This window comes from Pavona decussata, unplaced genomic scaffold (assembly GCF_977016875.1).
Source record: "Pavona decussata unplaced genomic scaffold, jaPavDecu1.1 SCAFFOLD_85, whole genome shotgun sequence".
NCBI classification, from domain to species: Eukaryota; Metazoa; Cnidaria; class Anthozoa; order Scleractinia; family Agariciidae; genus Pavona; species Pavona decussata.
The window spans coordinates 1,392,608-1,412,500 of NW_028145503.1; the positions used below are offsets into that span (position 1 = coordinate 1,392,608).

Here is a 19,893-nt window from a genome sequence, read left to right on the forward strand (position 1 = left end):
CTCTTCCTCCTCAATTCTATTGTTTTCCCTCCTCTCCTCCTCCTCAATTATATTGTTTTCCTCCTCCTCTTCCTCCTCCTCCTCCTCCTCAATTCTATTGTTTTCCCTTCACCACCACCACATTTCTATTGTTTCCCCACAATAAATGTAAGCAACTCATTCGCCTTAGCTCACTTTACAGGTATGTCTCGTGTAGTGAACAACAATCGTGGTTTTCCTCAGCTGTTAGCTCACTGCCCTGATCATCAGCGCCAATTTCTTTTAAAGACAGCTACTCCACAGCAACTACATGCACTAGTCCAAGTCTTATACAATATACTCAAGGGACACATTCCCATCTCCGAAGAAAATAAGCGGATATTGCTGCCATATAAGGATGCTTTACTTAACCTGGCCAGATCAAATGTCCCTTACAAAATAAAAGAAGCGAGTCCTTGTACAAGAGGGTAGTGAATTTATTCAAGAGTTGTTAAACCCTGTTATAAGTAGCTTGGGATTGCTAATGTTATAAACGAAACCACACAGACCTGGTACATTTATTTTACACTTACCTTTAAAGAGTGCTGATCAATATGAAGAGAAAGATAGATTTGGTTGAAGAAGAACACGAGAGTGAACATGAAGAAAGTGAAAGTTCTGATGATGAAAGCGATGATGAAGAACCAAGAATAAAAGATGTTTTGAGTCATCTTTCCCGAGCAGTGCCGGAAAAGCTTGCTACTGATTTCCTGCATAGTATGGCCGCGTCCAAAGATATTCTTTTCTGGACTCCCCGCGGGCAATTACTTCGAAATAAACGTACCATTCCCGTCACAAACATCGCCGAGCTAGTTGAGTATGTGTTACTCCCTCACAACAATGAGATTTCCAAACCTCTTGCGCTGAATACGTTTCTAGATGGACTTACAGAGTTAGGAATCGATAAAGGTTTAATCAAGAACAAAAAGTTGATAACTGATTTAATAGAAAAGGAAAAAGGCTACCGCAATATAGAAAATACTTCCGATATTCATCGGATATAGAAAATCAGGAGGAGGAGGAGGTGGGTTCTGAGAATGGCGTTGAAGCTGAAGGCATCCAAGAGAGCCGCGACAACGACACTGACAACGACAGTCAGGAAACAAAAAGTAATAACCCTGAAACGTCCACCACCTTCAGTCACTTTAAAAGTCCCTGTGAACATTGCGAGAACTCTAATGTGTACTGTACATTGATCATGAAATGTCCTAAATGCTTTTGGAACGATTACTACAAGATTTGTCCCATATGCGATCACCAGATTCCCGAGGAGAGAAAGTACATGAAAGAGGGCTTTCTTCGGTGTCACGATTGTGGAGTAGTTACACACAAAAACGCGAACACTTTGGGCGCCGATTTCTATTCCCCTTCTAAAGAGGAGCCGAACGGAAATGAAGATTAATTAATCTCCATCCACTTGAAATCACTGTGTATTTGACTCTTTTTTGTCATTGCTTTTTAATAAAGTTTCAAAAACGGTATCTCTTGTCTGGTTCTATTGCTAACAATTATAAGTCGCGTGTTTTAATTGATCCTTGTTAAGTTATATAAAATTGATTATATACTAATGCGTCAAGATACTCTCTTGGGTTTTTCCAGCAGAACTGAACTAATTTGTATGCAACTTTGGGCTCGTGGACCCGCATAATTAACTGACTAACAGTGCGTGACTTTAATAGTTTTTCATTTCCGAGAAAACGGTTTCGTCTCCCAGTCGCGGACAGTTAAACAAGTGCTCAATGCAGCTTGAAGATCAATAACGTTGTGAAAAAAGCCATTTTTAACGGTACTAACGTTTTGAAATTCGGAAAAAAGTTTTCCCAGCAATGCGATTGTAAGTACGATAGCGCTTTCGAAATCTACCCGCTTTTTATTCAAACTGACAATAGAGTCTTGACTATCCAATCAGGATGAATATAGAGCGGGCAAGCCTGGGTATGTCTATTGTTTCCTTTGTGCAAGAGTGACGCTCATTAGTAAACCTCGGCACTTATTGGTATGCAGGAAGGCATTACCTAATCTCTTAATTAGTATGGAGGCAGGTATTTTTTCCCTAGGTTATAACAACAGGTGACGTCATGGACTCGACACTTAGGAATATTCATTAAGGGGATCCAAGGGGATCCACTAACGGGGCTTATCTTTGCTGAAGGTATACTACTGGCACTTGTCGACTCAAGGGCTGATCTTTGCTGGCTCGATCTTTGTCTACTGTAACGGTCGATTAGGGCTGATCCTTATTTGATGCAGTGGTAATCATGGGCTGATTTATCCTTGTAGCCGTCACAGGTTCCACTGACGGCTGGTCATTGGTGAGGTTATCCTCATCTTTCGAGTCATCGTGAGTTTAGGGCGTTGGCCATTCCTCAGTTACAGGGCTGTCAGCCTCTGCAGAACGCTTTTAGTGTCTCCGATTTCTAATACAGAACTGCCCACTTGGCTCTACGGCATACGATCTCTTGCTCAGAGGTTTCATCACTTTCGCCTTCTTCCATGTTTTCTCTTTCAGCCGAAAAGGTTGCATCCGAAAAACATCCTCGTTCTGAAGGTCAGGTAGGTCTTTTACTGATCTTTCATAGTAGAACTTCTGCTTCAACTTCCTCAGCTAGTCCTTCTCTAAAGTGCCCTCAGCTACGTTGGGTTTCTGCAAGTTGCTACAGGTAGGAATATTTGTTTTTGTTCTCCTGCTTAACAGACGCTGAGCAGAGCTGGTACAAAATCCTTCCTGTGGGGTGTTACGATGAACCAACAGTACCAGGTAGGGGTCACTTTTAGACGTTCCAGACTTCTTAAGGATCTCCTTTGCTTCCTTGACAGCAGACTCAACTTTACCATTGGATTGATGGTTATAGGAAATCGTTGTGACGTGCTTGAACCCTTATTCTGTGGCGAAGGCTTTGAATTCTCGACTTGTGCACAGCGAACCACTGTCCGACACAACTTCATCGGGAATCCCATCTCGAGCCATGTGTGCCTAACGTTTCCTGATCACAGAAGAAGCCTTCATGTCATACAGCCTGTCGATCTCGGAGAAGCCAGAGAAATAATCCACAGTCACCATGTAACTCAGGTGATCAAAGTGAAAAAGGTCTGTGGAAATTTTGGCCTTAAGGGCGAACTGGAACGTCATGACTGATGATCGTCCCCTTCTGCTGCCTTGTACTGTAGGTCGCACACGTTTCACACAATCTTTTATGTAATTCTTCATATTGGGTTAAAAGATCGTTTCTCTAGCGCGCCTTATCGTTGATTCTATCGCTTGCTGATAGGAGTGCAGTGTCTGTAGCGTGCGCTTTCGAAGAGTCTTAGGGATCACAAGCCCGTCTCCTACGAAGGGTAACCTATCCTGGATCACTAATACATCACGGACATTATAGTATAACACCACTGGCGGAGGTAGCACTCTCTTGTCTGCTGGCCATCCAGATTGCACTAAAGCTTTCATAGCTTGCACAACCTCATCATGCTTAGTCTCTGCGCAAAATCTTTCTGGTTCGTGCTCGTTCACAAGTAAGGGGTTTATTTCTTGAATGTCTTGGTCCGCCTCAAGTTCCTCTTCAAAGGTACATCTTGCTTACAGGACATGCTCTCCGTGACCTTGAATGGCTTCTGTTAACTTGGGGTAATGCCAACTAAAGGTGTCTGCGATGAAAAGCTCCCTTCCTTTCTTGTATCACACGTCTAGATCATATCGTTGCAGCCTCAAAATCATCTCATGTAATCTCCTTGAAGCAGAGACCAGCGGCTTAACAAGTATCACTTCCAAGGGTTTATGGTCAGATTTGACAATCACCAATCTCCCACAAGTATACTGGTGAAAGTTTTCTGTTGCAAACAAAATTGCAAGAAGTTCCTTTTCTCTTTGGGTGTAATTTCTTTCAGCTGCAGTAAGGGCTATGCTGGCGTAAGCCAGCGGCCTACCATCTTGGAGTAACGCTGCTCTTAAGCCCCCTTCGCTTGCATTGCACTGAATGACTTAGTCCTTGTCTCGCTCATAGTACTTTAGCAGTGGTGGGCCGTCACCATTTCTTTGATCCTGCAGAAAGCGCCGTCATAGACTTTGTCCCATGGAAATGCTGCTTTCTTCTGAGTGAGCTGTCTGAGAGGCTCTGAGACTTCCGATAATCTCTCTAACCCACAGTGCCCATAATGCGCTGAACACTAGTAACATCATTTGGCCTCTCCAGGTTATGCACTGCTTCAACTTTGGACGGGTCTGCCTTTACTCCTTCCGAGGTAAGGGGATGTCCCATGTAGGGTACCTCTGTTTGCTTGAATGCCACTTTTTGCTTGTCTAGTTTAATGTTACACTCTTGGCATTTCGTCAACAGCTTCTTAATTTTAATGTCATGATCTGCTATTGCATCCCTCATCGTGTCTCCAGTACCTGCCACTAGGATTACGTCCGCGATTTCATATGTTCTTTCAAGGCCTTCAACTGCTTCATGTAAGCGAAGCAGAAATATTTAATTAGCGGGCCACATCCTGAAAGGCATACGATTCCATTTGTATATGCCAAAGTCCGTGACGAAGATCGTAAGTACGGATCTTTTTTCTGTAAGCTTTATCTTCCAATATCCATCCTTGCAATCGACTTTAGTAAAAATCTTGGCCCTGCCCAACTCCAGCAGTATGTCTTCAACACTGGCATAGGAAAATGGCACCTCTTTAACGCCTTGTTTAAGGGATTAGGGTCCAGACAAAGGCGGAGTTAGCTTTTCTCAAATATGGCTTTTCTTAAATATGGCTACTGAGTGTGACGTTGTCGTTTGAATAAAACGTTGTGTTCAAATAATGTCGCGAGCCCGGTTAGATCAACAAGCTTAACTGTTTTAACAAAGGAGCCAGGTAAAAAGACTAAGTTATAGCTGTTAAAGTTTCAAATGGTTAGCTGTTAATTTGCCGTTCTTCAGCTCCGTGTTTCAACATTTTACATTTCCAAGTTGTTTCATCTACGAGGGGACTTAATCCAGCCAACTGTATTGGTATGAACAATCTCGAATGATGAGACCGGCACAAGGATTTCCTATTAATATTTTTAATTCTAATTTAATTCCTATTAATATTTTTAACCAAAATACATGAACCAAGATTTGAGGCGATTTCTGGCAACATTCCGATCATATTTGAGGCGTTACAAAATTTGCTCAAGAGTCAGAAAACGTGAAATTACAACAACGAGGGAAGAAACTACAATTTAATCGAAGCAAAATACAAATTGAAATGATGTCTTAGTAGCTGAAGGGTAGATCCTCGTGCGGCAAATAAAAACACAAGACGAAATAAATGGTCTACACTGTCCGTGTACGTGTATATGCTGACCGCGTGTCGAACTCAAGATAATGGACAATGAACAAAAGGTTACTTAGTGTCAAATGAAATGTGATCTAAAACACGTGTCCTTGATCGGAAGTGCCTTCGTATTTGTGGCAATAATCAGTTAATAATCAATGTTCAAATCAAATTAACAAAATAAAGTCCAACGTCATTTATAACATGTATTAATGCAAAATAAGAACTCTTCTTCTGGAGATGCCGGACACTCAGGTACAAGGAAACATAAGTTTATAATTTGTTTAAACTGCATAGAATGATACATGTCAGCTGAGGCACGTAGGGCCAGCTGTGGTGCCGCAGTTTGAAACGTGTGGCAGAGAGATTCACCCTAGGACGTTTCGATATTTCCTTCGTGTTTCTCGTTGTTTGGCGGTTTTTTTAAACTCTCTAACGGGTCTGTTCACCGTTTTTTCATTAACTCGATCATTCGGCCATTCGTTTGCCCGTTTGGATGTTCGTTCGCTCGGCCTTCCGTTTGTTCGTTGGTTTGAGTTTCTGGTTTGTTCAGTTGTTCCTCCGCTTGCCCAGTTCTGCGAAGTTGAAGATGAAGGCACTTTTGATAGCCAAAAATAACAAAACAGGTCGTAATTTGCCTGAAGCCCACTGACAAAAATAGCTTTTCTGACTTTCTCAAGTCCTCCCTATCGTTAAGAAAAGCAGGGAATTTGAAGAGGAATGCTGTATTTACAATTGTAACCAAAAAGATGATTTTTTAAGAAGTGTAGGATCTATCCGTTTACATTCGAAAATTAAGAACAAACTGACTTTTTTAGTGGGGAACATGGGGTCAGCACGAAGGCTTAAAATATGAACTATCCATGGCTTCAAATATGACGCGGCTTTGCTTAGCGAGCCGTTGTTTGAAGCACACGACCACATAGCAATGGCTGTCGGAAAATTACGATACGTATTTAGAAAAATCACTCAGTCGTTAAATGCTAATAATTAATCAATCATTGATTGATGTTGCACAGTGTTGAGCGAGATGGCCAAACGAATGTAACATGTTTGATGCAACACTTGGGCTAGTGTAAACATAGTATTAACAAAAGGAAAGTAACGAAAACACGGATAATATATAAATATAGTTGTCACTTACTTCCAGTGACTGATTCAGCAGGGACCACTCCTGCTTCTCCTGCACCGGGGAACCCAGCACCCCCAGGGAATCCCTTTACATCCCCAGGGAAGCTACTGACGATTTTTTCCTGTAAAGTTAAAGAGAATAAAGAGTGGCCTTGGTCTAATACTGGATCATAGAATGAGAAGGGTATGGGATTATCCTTTGGCTTAAAGTTTATGGGAAAGACGAAGGCGTTTAAAATAATGTGTTTAAAATAGAATCCAAGGAATGAATAAATAAAGGAAGGAAGGAAGGAAGGAAGGAAGGAAGGAAGGAAGGAAGGAAGGAAGGAAGGAAGGAACGAACGAATAAACGAACGAACAAACGAATGAATGAATGATTGAATGAATGAATGAATGAATGAATGAATGAATGAATGAATGAATGAATGAATGAATGAATGAATGAATGAAAGATGGAACGAACGAACAAACGAATGACTGACTGAATGAATGAATGAATGAACGAACGAACGAACTAACAAACAAACGAACAAACAAACGAACGAATGAATGGATGAATAAATGAATGAACGAATGAATGATTGATTGAGCGAGGAACGAACGAACGAATGAATGAAGAAACGAACAAACGAAGGGACGGACGGACGAACGTACGGACGGACAGATGGATGGATGAATGAATGAATGAATGAATGAATGAATGAATGAATGAATGAATGAATGAATGAATGAATTAATGAAAGAATGAATGAATGAATGAATGAATGAATGAATGAATGAATGAATGAAACATGGAACGAACGAACAAACGAATGATTGATTGAATGAATGAATGAACGAACGTACGAACTAACAAACAAACGAATAAACAAATAAACGAACGAACAAACGAACGAATGAATGGATGAATAAATGAATGAATGAATGAATGAATGAATGAATGAATGAATGAATGAATGAATGAATGAATGAATGAATGAATTATTGATTGAGCGAGGAACGAACGAACGAATGAATGAAGAAACGAACGAACGAAGGGACGGACGGACGGACGGACGGACGGACAGATGGGTGGATGAATGAATGAATGAATGAATGAATGAATGAATGAATGACTGACTGACTGACTGACTGATTGACTGAATGAATGAATGAATGAATGAATGAATGAATGAATGAATGAATGAATGAATGAATGAATGAATGAATGAATGAATGAATGAATGAATGAATGAATGAATGAATGAATGAATGAATGAATGAATGAATGAATTAATTGATGAATAGAAATATTTATTGTTTCAGTGGCCCTTCTCTCTATTTCTACTCTCTTACTCAGACCTCACCGCAGGTTTGGAATTATGTCTCTTTCTCCTGACCGTGGGAAATTTGGGTACGGAATTATTCTGTTTCCTGATCGAATTGTAATTTTGACATTTGGATTTTATGGAGAGACAAAAACCGGAGCTGACAGCTCTCGCCAAAACATCATTTTAAATGATTCACATATGAAAACAGGTATGGATATTTATATGGATATTTAAAGACCCTGGCCTGAAAACTGGTTTGAAAAAAAAATTGACCTTTTGTAACCCTTTTTTGATAGTTAAAACCTACGAATTAATTTCGCTTTACTCAAACTTTCCTAATTTAAATACCTGTGGTTTATTGATAGACTTCTTCAAATCCAGTAAAGCTTTGTTTTGCTTGTTGATCTGTTTTTACCGCAAAGTTAAGAAAAATCGCTCAACACACCAAATAAAACAAGGCGACCAAGCCATTATTGTAATACGAAAAGATCTTGAATTCATTTTTGAGGTACAATTATCGTTGACTGATTTGCCTAGAGTATCTTTTAAGATACTCTAGGCAAATCAAAAACAAAAACTTAAAAAAAACTTAAAAACTTAAAAACTTAAAAGTTGCCTAGAATATCTTCAGTTGCACTTTCGGTGGTATTTACCGCGAGGAATTAAAGGATACTGCCAATCCCCTGTCACACCATTTGATGGCTTCTTCACGTCGACCCAGCTTTTCACAAGCACTTGCCCCTACAAAATATTAAAGTTTTTACAAAAATTAAACTTCCAAGCGTTAACTGTACATGTTATATTTGGTTTGTATTGCAATCTAATTGGTCACGTAATCAAAGTAAGTTTCGAATTGATCGGCGCATTACTGAGAGGCTCGTAACCTGGGATCGAGAGCAGACGCCCTTTCCGACTATTGTTTCACCCATTGCGAGAAGAGGTCTTTTCGTGCAGAAGGAAACGTTAAAGTACGTCTTAAGTCGCAATTGTTTTGAGGGGATCGTTGCATTGGGAGGCTTCCTTAACAGCTACCTTTGGAACATTGCGGTAGTTAATTGTGCTTTAATTAGAAAGCTTTGCGTTGGTTTGACTTTTCAACTGAAGATTTAAAGAGCACTATCAATGACTGGACCTATCCGTGATTCAGAGGCTTTCCTAACCAACGACTACATTCTATCGTCTGGTGGAGCAAGTGAGTGTTGAAGTTGGGTTTTTGATCGTTGCCCCTTTTCCTTGACACTGGCTCTTCTCCTGTTCTCAACATATATGAGGTTTAATGCCTGATCTGCTGTCTCTTATATTATGATCTGCAGACAGGGCTTCAAACTCGCAATGACAAATGTTGCAGAGTGTATAAAAGGGATTTCTTTAGTGAGTCTTTGGAAAGTTTTGTCGTTGCTTCCCTGTCCCGCTTATGGGAAGAGAGTTGAAGAGATTCCCCATCCTCGGCACAACATGAACAGTCCAACTTGACTTAGTGTACCTGATGAAACAGTTGTCCGCGATGCAAGTGATCTCTGTAGACTGTAGTACCTTGATAAACTCACTTGTTAAACAGCAATGACTGGAATCTGAACGTGTGTAAACTAAGTCCCTTGAGCTGTAAAGTTCTAATCGCAAAGGACTGGTCAACTGCATTTATCTGGCCAGATAATACTTCTCACCTCTTGCGATAGCTTTAATGTAAGTTGGTTGTAAGTCAATGGCAGCTTTTGCATCATCTATTGTCTCTTGGTATTTTCCTTAAAACAAGAAATAGAAGTTTCATAAACGAGTGTGGTTGAAACAACATAAGCAACCGTTTCTTTCTTTCTTTGGTGCCCTGGGATAACTGTAGCTTCAAAACCAACAATACAACTAAAGACTAACTCCATGCGTTCCACCGAGGTGGGACTTGGAACGAGTACTGTGATGATGAAAAAAAATTCAAAATCAACAAGATTGCTTTTTTGTTTTTGTATTCAAGTAGAATTTTTAACAGGAGAAATTGCGACGAAGACCACTCACCCTGATAGAAATTTGCTGTTGCTCTGTTGCTGTACAGTTTGGCATTCAGTTCGTCATCTTTGCATTTCACGTTTATTCCTTCAGTGTAGAAGTTCACGGCATTGTAGTAGTCTCGTTTACGGTAGCTCTCATTACCATCTTCCTTGTAAACCTCCACTATCGCTAACAAAGACAAATTAATCCAGTTGATGATAACTTGGTTTGTAATAACGTCATGGTTTAGATTTTGCCTCAGTAGCATATAAATCTGGTTATCAAACAACAAGCTACCGGCACAAATAGACACCTACATAAATTAACAAATAGCACGCCACTCTTAGTAATCAGTGTAAATATTAGTGTTACCTGTTGAATATTCTGAGATATTATAGTTTTTCAAAAAGCAAAGAATGTATCGCTACGAGGCAAGGGCTGCCACCCAGCCATACATTCTTTGTAAAATTTTGACACTTTTAACGCTTGTTCCCAAAAACTAATAACATGCCAACTTCCGGAAAATACTAGCTAAGTTTGCCAAGCTCTTCTGATTTAAATATACCATTTATCTGTGGCTAGTCTTGTCGTTTATGCTAATGTGTCCTAATGAGGCTTAAAATGTGGCCGAAAATCCCCTATACTAGGACAAAGCAGCAAAATATTATCATCGTCTTTATTAAGTCAGTAAGGCCAGTGAGACATTATATCACTGACTGGTCTCATATGCGGTGTAACATTATCAAAACTCTCCGTAATAAACCCAATTCCTCCTATTAACTAGAGGAGGTAATTCCTCAATTCTCTCAGGGATAATCGATAATCGAAAAAGTCGCCTCTTGCGAGTAGACGCGCAGGGCGCATCTGCTTTCGTGTATTCTCGCGGCATCGAGAGTTTTTCGCGTGCGCTCGCGTGTTTTGGTCGCTCTCCTATCCCTGGTCTGAGAAATAAAACATACAGAACACGAAGAGTTTCGCCATGAGTGGGCCTTAATTCAAGCTTTAATTAATTTTTAGTCTTCAGTTCAAAAGCTTACAATTAATTCTACGCTTGTAGAACGATTCACACTGCAGTGCCTAAATTACGCTGAAAAACTGACACGCTATAACGAAAGCTCAGGACAAAACGTTCACAATGTTACATAACTAAGAATAGTAGAAAATAAATAAAATATACTGCTCCTGAAGATAAAAAAAAACCGTCAAAAGGGACGTTTTTTTTCATATTCTACTATGCTGAGCACTGTATTGTAATAAAATGTAATGTTAAGGTAAATAACAATAAAAAAAATACTGTGCTTAGCAAGTTTTACTGCTGTTGTCAGTTACTCTATTTTGAACTTGGCTCATCAGCTTGATATAAATAATTTTGCATTTTAGATGTATAAAAAAAAACATTATCCTCGGGTCAACAATGGCTTAAAAAATGTTTTCACCTCTTGTAACATGGAAAACGTTTTTTTTTTTACCTCTTAAAGTGTCATTGTCAAAACCAAGTTTTCCTTCTTCAGAGTCAGGTGGTGTGACGTCACTTTCATTTTTGGCTTCCTCTGCACTCCCCGCCATGAATGACGGGAAAATGGAAAACGTAACTCAGTCTAAAATCTCCCTAAGATAAAAAACAACTGTAAGTCATTCTGTGGTCATTAATTCTAATATCACAAAGGATTATTTCATTTGATCACACCCGAGAACAAAAAAAAAACAAAACAAAACAAAAAAAGTCGGACGATGTTGAAGAGATGTTTGATGGAAATCAGACTTCGTTTAACATCGTGGCCAAACGAGTACAACATGAGGATTCAACATGCTGCATCCGTTTGACCAACCTTAAAGCCCCTAAGGTATATGGCACGTAAAACTTATAAGTAAAACCTGGCATATGCTCAGCATCTCCTACACGAGCTAACTTTTCTCAGACTATTATTCAGGCTACCCATTTCGTTTCGTTATTAAATCAGTTTTGGAAGTCGGCGAGGGTCGATGAACAAGAGACCCCATTATGAGCATTAATGCTAAGGATTGTTGGCAAACTTAGAATTATCATTCACTGTAAACTAACTTTTGTCTAATTTACTTCCAGTTTAGAAAGTGCGAGGGCACCTCCTTTCTTGGGATGTTTCAACTAAAGATTATTTGAAAATATCGACCCTACAAAAAAATTTACAAATGAAAATCAAAGTTGTTATTTCGTAGGATCATCTTCATAAATGTGCTGATGATGATGATGATGATGATTGATGATGATGATGATGATGATGATGATAATGATGATGATGATGATGAGCATGTCGATTCCACCATTGCATCAATGAAATGAGTTTTACTTTATACTTAGTATGCTAAATGAAACGTCCTTGAGTAGCAAATTATGAGTCAAAAAACAAATTACTTACCACTTATGTTCTGGAAACTTTAATATCAATGGCCAAACACTACGTGAGAATATGAAGAAACGTAGGACTTATTAGACTGTGAGTGATCAACATCAAGCCCTAAGAACTGCGATCTATCAAACGCATGTTTCCATACCATTGCTAATGATCAATTATGTTATCGTAAGATTTGCTTTTGGCCAAAAAAATCCGTTTTCATTGGTTTCATAGTTAAATTAGACTTGAGAAGAATCTTAAACGTCTTGCTTGTCTTTACATATCAACAAACACAAACAATACACAACTGTCCGTGCCTTACAAACGTGAATTTAACTAATGTTTTTTTTTTATTGTTGTTTGTGTGACTGTTTGACGATTGCGTTACTTTTAAATAACTTTATAAGAGACCTGATTTCCGTTTGATCATAGCAAATGCTGTCAAAATATGTAACTAATTAGTCTGCAATTTCTCTAGGTCGGACATCGGATTAGATTTAGTATTGCTGCTATTCGGAACGTTTTCGGTTTACAAGTTTTAGTTTTGGACGTGATCTGTTTATGTTAACATGGAATCACATCTGATAGTGCGCCATGTTCATCAGTGTGGTCATACCGGTATAGCTGCCACAGTAGCCAAGACGAGGAAGAAGTATTGGATAATTGGAGCACACGATCTTGCCAAGTCAGTCAAGTTCAAATGTGTCTTTTGCCGTAGAATGGACGCGAAAACGGAATCTCAAGTTATGGCAGACCTTCCGCCCAGCCGTATGGCCTCGTTAACCCCGCCGTTCCATTACACGTCTTGCGACTACTTTGGTCCATACAGCGTCAAGATTGGCCGTACAAAAACCGCCAAGCATTATGGCGTCATTTTCACGTGCTTGAATACCAGGGCAGTCCACCTGGAACTGGCAGTTGATTTGACAACTATGGAATTTATACAAGTTCTAAGAAGATTCTTTGCCTTGAGAGGAGCACCCTCTATGATGATTAGCGACAACGGGTCCCAGTTTATCGGAGCGGAGCGAGAGCTTCGAGAAATGATCGAAGGATGGGATAAAGAGAAGCTGCGCGAGTACTCAGCAGAAAAGGGGATGTCTTGGCAGTTCACCACCCCAGCGGCGCCACACCAAAACGGATGCGCTGAGGCGTTGGTCAAGAGCTGCAAGGTTGCTCTTAAAAAGGCAATTGGTGATCAAGTGTTGACGCCCATGGAATTACAAACGTGTCTTCTAGAGATTGCTAACCTCGTGAATCAACGTCCGATTGGCCGTATTCCGAATGATCCAGACGATGGCTCGTATATATGTCCCAATGACATGTTGCTTGGACGAGCGTCTTCCCAAGTTCCTCAAGGACCGTTCAGACAAACCAAGAATCCACGACTCAGAATAGAATTCGTCCAGAAAATAGTGGACTCGTTTTGGAACCGCTGGACAAGAGATGTCTTCCCGTCCTTGATCCCACGAAGAAAATGGCATGCAGAGAAGCGGAATGTACGAGTGGATGATTTCGTCATGGTTCAAACGCCCGGCGCAGTCCGTGGAAAGTGGAACGTCGGTAGAGTGATCAACGTGTATCCTGGGCATGACGGCAGGATCCGTAACGTCAAGGTCAAGACCCGCACAGGAGAATACGAAAGACCCATTACCAAGATTGCGGTGATCTATCCAGCAGAAGTATATGAAGACGACCCTTAAGAAGATGAGGACTACGCCCTCATCGGGGCGGAGAGTGTTTGTGTGACTGTTTGACGATTGCGTTACTTTTAAATAACTTTATAAGAGACCTGATTTCCGTTTGATCATAGCAAATGCTGTCAAAATATGTAACTAATTAGTCTGCAATTTCACTAGGTCGGACATCGGATTAGATTTAGTATTGCTGCTATTCGGAACGTTTTCGGTTTACAAGTTTTAGTTTTGGACGTGATCTGTTTATGTTAACATGGAATCCTTTCATGAAGTAAGTGTGTTTGATCTTTGTATTTGGTATTCTTAAGGCTTCGTAGTTTCATTTATTCGGTTTTAAGCAAGTGTTGTTGCCAGCGTGTGTTACGCAACTGAGTGTATTTTTACTTTCCTTTATAAGAACTAGTTTCGTCTTTAATCATAGTATGTATTTGCTGATTCAATTCCAGATCGAATATTAATCATTAAAGAATCTTATACGATTTTGGATTCCGTGTTTTCTCGCTAACCTCTGGGATTTTCACCCCGCTGGACCAATTGTAGTTATTAGTTACATCTCGAAACTCGACCAAACTTAATAAGCAAGAGAGCCCCAGTAAGCAGCACTTTCGCCGAGGGTTTGTTTACAGATTCAGAATTTTTAATCAGTGACAACTTAACTATAAATTACAATCAAACCTGTATTTATGTGCTTTATGGTGCACAAGGAAAAAAAATAAACGCCATTTTATGTCACATTTGGTATTGGTAACTTAATGTACAGGCAATACATTAACCGCTTAAAATATAACTTATTCGGTTAATAAACGGCAACAATAAAACGGTCTTTTTACCACAAAGTACAAACGACAATATGCGGTGATTTAATGATTTGTGAAACTAAACACAGAGTCGAACACCGGGTACGCTATTTGTTGTTACTTTTGAGTGATATCTTTTACAAAGTGACCGTTTAATACAGGTAAAGACAATAGAAGCAGCCCGTTGGGACTTAGTTAAGGGTGATCGCGACCGCTTACCGTAAAAGGCGTAATAGGGGCCCCTAGAATTTCAGAGAGGGTCTCAATATAGTTAATCGTTAGTCGTAAAATGACTGAAAAGTTCAGTCGATAGGCGTACCAAATGAAAATTTTTTTATTGTTAGTGGTAAAAAAAAGAGTTAATCGTAAAAAATTCCCATCCACAATTTCCTTCTAGAGATTGTAAGATCGCTTCTTACGACTTTTTGTGTCTTGTCTGGTGGCTGATATAACCTATTTCAGCCTATTTTCATCCGGGAAAGGTCGTTAGAGACCTACAGACCTTAATAATGTCTTTTGCAACAATGAAAACTAATTTTTAACTTTAAGTAGAGCAATTGACTTTCTTTTCAGATGTCTGTTAACCGTAACGAAGAGAGATAAACCGCTAATTGTAGAAAAACCAAAATATTAACCGTCAACCGTAAATGCCCCCACCCCATTTAAGGGAAATTTCGGAATTTTGAGAACTGACCGCTTAATAGAGGGTGACCGTTTGATAAGATACCGCTTTAACAATACAGGTTCGGCTGTTCTTTTAGTTTCGGTTTTACACTAACACGGCAGATCTTGGTATCTTTATACAAAAAGAACATCCATAAAATGGAATCATTTTCGAACGAAAATGATTGCACACTACCAGTGTGTACATTCATCCAGTGCACATAAAATTGCTCTTGATGCAACACTTCACTCCATTTCTGGAAAGAGCCCTACTTCCTGTATTTTACATGAAACGAATTTCAAATCAATCACTTACCACGTCTATAGTGAAAACATTCCTTTTTGAGGCCTATTTTGGGACCTAAAGTCGCCTAAGTTGCCTTAAGTCGCCTAGAGTTGCCTTAAATACCCCCCGCAGGAGGTGGGGGGGGGGGGGGGAAATCTCATATAAAATTGACGTGGGTGATCACCATACCTTTAAGGGGTTAATATTTGTGGTTTGGTACCCCTTTGGGTGTTAACATCTAAAATTACTTCTATTGGATACATTGTGCTACATTCTAGGGTAAGAAGCCAAAAAATATGACAAGCAGAAAATGTCAATCAACTGATTTCGTATCTCTTAAATAAAATAATGAAATGATGAAAAAAATTGTTCAGATTATGGTCACAAAATAGAATTCTTATACGTCTTATACGTTAGGGCTTCTTTTCAAAATTTTTGAGTTTATCCCTGTCACTTTTATATGGGAGCCCCCCACACCCACCCCCACCCCATGCCAGTCTTTTAACAATCCCTTAGATTAGAAAACAGTTCAAATTTCCCCTAGGGGGTAAACTTCCCCATTTCAATAAAAACAAATATGAATTTTTTTTCCATGTGGAACCTAAACAGGACAAATTGTAAATGCCCACTGAGGCATATTAACAGGCCTAACTATCCATGGACAACAGTCTGGCTTACTTACTGCGCCAGATAATGCATGATAATGCATAAAGCGATTTTAGGCGACTTAAGTCGCCTAAAATCGCCTTAAGTCGCTTAAAATCGCTTCAATTTTACAGAATGTTTTGGTTAAGTCGCCTTAAATCGCCCTAAGTCACCCAAAGTTACGGCGACTCAAGGTCCTAGAGTAAGCCCTTTTTTGCTTTGGGCTAACCTCTGGTTAGAAGCAAGAATCCCACAAACCGCAACTGGAAACAAACACACAAACAAAGTGAACATAAGCTGTATTTGGTGACATAAGTGCGCATTAGAAAATGTGACAGCGATGCAAACTTGTCACTTCTTTTGTAAGCCAAAATTGATAATGTCATGCCAATGAGGATGAAAATGAATGCAAAGGAAATCATTAGCCACTTTAATTTAAGGCTGGTCTCCATAAGATTTAGATGATTGCGAACTGATTCCAGCCACTTTTTTCAATGGTGTGTTGCGTTTTGTAATTTTGACTGTCGACCACCTTGCCACGCGATACCATAACATACTATAATGTTTCGTTATACACGCTTGCGGGGTCGTGTTAGAATTTCACTATAGATACAATTTTCGCATTTCCAGTCATCATAGATCTACGCTACTTTTTCACGACTCGGCCTCCAATTGAAACTCAGGCACCAGCAGGTGCTTGGCGATAGAGATCGCTGATCGAATTTGAGAAATTTGGGTTTGATTGAAATACATTCCTCTGCGAAGCGACTCAGTGTTAGAAACTTATGGAAAAGTCAAAACCGGTTATTATGACTCCAAACCTATCAGAGGCCTCAATTTTGATCGGCAAAATAGCCATATACCTTCAGCTTGAAAATATTTCAGAGGTTATGGGGAGCTGTCATCGTGTTCCCTTCCAGAAACTGTAAAACGCTTAACGACGTTTGCCGTAATTCAAAATGGCGACCAATTCACGTAAAATCAAAGGGCTCGTTACCGCAAACATTCAGAATTAATTAGAGAAATAAACCAAGTTTGGTTAGCAGTCTTAAGTTATTCGAAGTAGACTGAGAAACGCGAATTCCATTTTTGGAAAGGAAACGAGCAGAGTGTGTAAATGGTGAAGATGCATAACTTAAATATAACAAACTTTCAGTCGAACTGATTTCCTCTTCCCTTATCCACAAACGGTTTCATTCCCCTCTTCTACCAGATGTGTCAAGTTCTGGTTCTTGTGTGACATATTTGATCCCATGTGTGGTTAGACTACGAGTAGTCCCCCATTTTTCCTCAGGGATATTAGGGCGAGCGAAACGCGAGCGCGCGTGAAAATCACCCCACGCGAGAAAAGGCAACGCGCGGCGGGGAGAGAGAAAAATGAGGGACTATTGACAAAGCCCAAGCTTTTGAACTAATGCGTTGCTCTCACAACGCACAACTCTGATTGGCTCTTCCATGGCAATCTGTCAACATTTGTCAAACAAAGTATAAATGACGTCAGACTGTCTGGCGTCGTCTGAAAAAAATTTGCATACATCGGAAAAAAAATGCGTGCATGATCAAATTTCAACTGCAATGTTCATCAATATTCACTGGATACAGAACTATCTCTCCAGAATCTTTTCCCTTTCTTTTAGAAATCTTTTTTGTGAAAGATTGAATTGAAGAAATTACACGTTTTGTGGCCGCGGTAAAATAATTTTCCGTGGGAAATAAATTCATCGAACACGACAGCGCTGCCCGCCCGTTGTACATTACGTCGCGTCAGAAATAGATTTTCAACCGCAAACTAGCCTGTGGAACTACAATCTCGTACCCAGAGTCTTCAGGCTTTTTGGTCAGCGGGGCAACGACGGGAAGAGTCTTCCCGGCGTTGCCCCGCTCATCAAAAAGCCTGAAGACGATTGGTGGAACTACGAAAAGAAACAGCCGCGAAGAATTTGTGTCTGGGTTTTCTTTCACTTGCAATAAATATTTCCCGATGACAAGGGCAATGACAGCTCAATGAGAGAAGGAATCCCATTCGGTGCGCTTAATTGAGTTAGAACGTGATACGATCTTCACACTCCAAAATCAGTCGGCCGTGAAGGGTCATAAGCTTGGGCTTTGTCAATCTCGTACCCAGAGTCTTCAGGCTTTTTGGTCAGCGGGGCAACGCCGGGAAGACTCTGGGGACATCAAATTTTATTACCGCAGGATTTCTGCGGTAAAACAATGGAAACCGTTACGGAACAGCCAATCAAAAAAATTGAATTTTTTCGATGTCCCCAGTGTCTTCTCGGCGTTGCCCCGCTGACCAAAAAGCCTGAAGACTCTGGGTACGAGATTGGGGCTTTGTCTGTAGTCCCTCATTTTTCTCTCTCCCCGCCGCGTTGCCTTTTCTCGCGTGGGGGTGATTTTCACGCGCGCTCGCGTTTCGCTCGCCCTACTATCCCTGAGGAAAAATGGGGGACTACTCGTAGTCTAGGTTTCTTTAACTCAGCCCTCGTTTGATATCAAGAGTTTGTACCGTCCTATAGCGGGTCATGCGTGACGGCCGAAACAATGTCAGACGTCTTTAAAGACGTTTAACCACGCAGGAAATCAAATGCGAGATGAACAATTTCAGAGCATCTTAATTATAGTTAATTTCCATTCCTTAATAGCTTACATTTGTGGAACAAGTTCTATCTGACTGCCAAAGAGTATTTTTTAGCCTTTGCTCCGTATCATGCCATGGAATGCGGTGGCATCGCTATCGTCGCCAGTTTGATGACACAAATACCGTTGGTCTAAATTTAAAAAGCTAGTCTTAGCCCCGGAGCTGTAGCCTACAATACCAGTAGGATATGGTGTAAATTAAACATGATGTACTTACTCTCTCGTAACAGCTGTACAACTGTTGCGGCCTCCTTATTCTCGCAGTAAGCTAGCTAGATCACTACCCGTCTTCTTCTTCTTGTAGTGTAATATGCAAGCGAAGCGTTATCTGATCTTCTCATATCACACAGTGAATAGCGTGCGGACCAAAACCCAACTCTTACGTAGACAGGCTCAAAGGTCAACTACTTGATGGTTTCAGCGATCAGGTTTTGCCAAGAATCTTCTTTGCTTAATTAAGGAGAAGTTTGGATTATATTAAACAAACCGTTGTACATTCTGAAAGTTCTGTAATACTGAGCTATGAGATCTTTAAGGCGAGGATTTACATTTACATGTGAAATACACGCTGGTTTCTTGACGTTTACGATCTATTCGCCCTGGAAACATAAGGGGAACCCCCTCTGATAAGGAAATACCGGATGGTGGGAGTATATTTATAGATATTGCCGCCAATTAATAAACAATAGTTCGAAACGTTGAAAGGTCGGTTAATTTGTAACGTTTTCACTGAATTGGAAGAGTTCCCTTCAAGCAAAGTGTCCTGTGCCATATGGCACAAGAAGCCATTACGCGCTCAATATTGGGTCAATTTGTATCAAATTTGAACACCAAACAGATCTTGAAAAGATCTTCACAATGGAAGCATAAAGTCTTATCCCCCTCCTACATAAGACATGATTAACTTCCCCTCCATTTTTTGTAAATTTTTCCTCTTACACTTGTAAGACCAGGTCACCATTTGACAAGAAACTATGTGCTGAGATCTGCAAATTAAACTATAGGGGTATACCCAGTGTATACGAGAAGTGAGATGTATTTTTAGGTTTTTAATTTCTCGTT

General features: G+C 40.1%; 4 protein-coding genes and 1 long non-coding RNA gene across 12 annotated transcripts in view; 2 read left to right on the forward strand and 3 right to left on the reverse strand.

Moving 5' to 3' along the window:
- The window catches only part of LOC146475177 (uncharacterized), a 275,844-nt gene extending 256,693 nt beyond the window's left edge, over positions 1 to 19,151 (reverse strand). For 2 of the 3 annotated variants that reach the window (XM_085116132.1, XM_085116130.1), the window contains exon 1: positions 19,049 to 19,128. Coding sequence is in view for 1 of the 3 variants with exons in the window: in XM_085116133.1 (XP_084972259.1) it covers positions 11,201 to 11,297 (97 nt within the window). In the remaining 2 variants the exon portion in view is untranslated. Of the gene's footprint in view, positions 1 to 11,200; positions 11,341 to 12,127; positions 12,167 to 19,044 lie in introns of all 3 variants that reach the window. The other variant, XM_085116133.1, reaches the window with a different exon arrangement.
- Positions 1 to 19,893, reverse strand: part of LOC146475179 (uncharacterized) — a 453,604-nt gene that overhangs the window by 185,656 nt on the left and 248,055 nt on the right. For all 6 annotated transcript variants that reach the window (XR_014865986.1, XR_014865985.1, XR_014865983.1 and 3 more), the window contains 5 exons: positions 9,759 to 9,920; positions 9,416 to 9,493; positions 8,425 to 8,492; positions 8,100 to 8,156; positions 6,455 to 6,563 (listed from right to left, as the gene is read on the reverse strand). Coding sequence is in view for 1 of the 6 variants with exons in the window: in XM_085116101.1 (XP_084972227.1) it covers positions 6,455 to 6,563; positions 8,100 to 8,156; positions 8,425 to 8,492; positions 9,416 to 9,493; positions 9,759 to 9,920 (474 nt within the window). In the remaining 5 variants the exon portion in view is untranslated. The remainder of the gene's footprint in view (positions 1 to 6,454; positions 6,564 to 8,099; positions 8,157 to 8,424; positions 8,493 to 9,415; positions 9,494 to 9,758; positions 9,921 to 19,893) is intronic.
- LOC146475184 (uncharacterized) overlaps positions 1 to 19,893 on the forward strand; it is a 186,470-nt gene that overhangs the window by 137,369 nt on the left and 29,208 nt on the right. The gene's annotated exons all lie outside the window — the stretch shown is intronic.
- LOC146475188 (tetratricopeptide repeat protein 28-like) overlaps positions 1 to 19,893 on the reverse strand; it is a 142,882-nt gene that overhangs the window by 11,935 nt on the left and 111,054 nt on the right. The gene's annotated exons all lie outside the window — the stretch shown is intronic.
- LOC146475189 (uncharacterized) lies at positions 12,684 to 14,279 on the forward strand. The gene has a single exon (XM_085116195.1). The coding sequence runs from the start codon at positions 12,823 to 12,825 to the stop codon at positions 13,804 to 13,806; it is 984 nt and encodes a 327-aa protein (XP_084972321.1). The 5' UTR covers positions 12,684 to 12,822; the 3' UTR covers positions 13,807 to 14,279.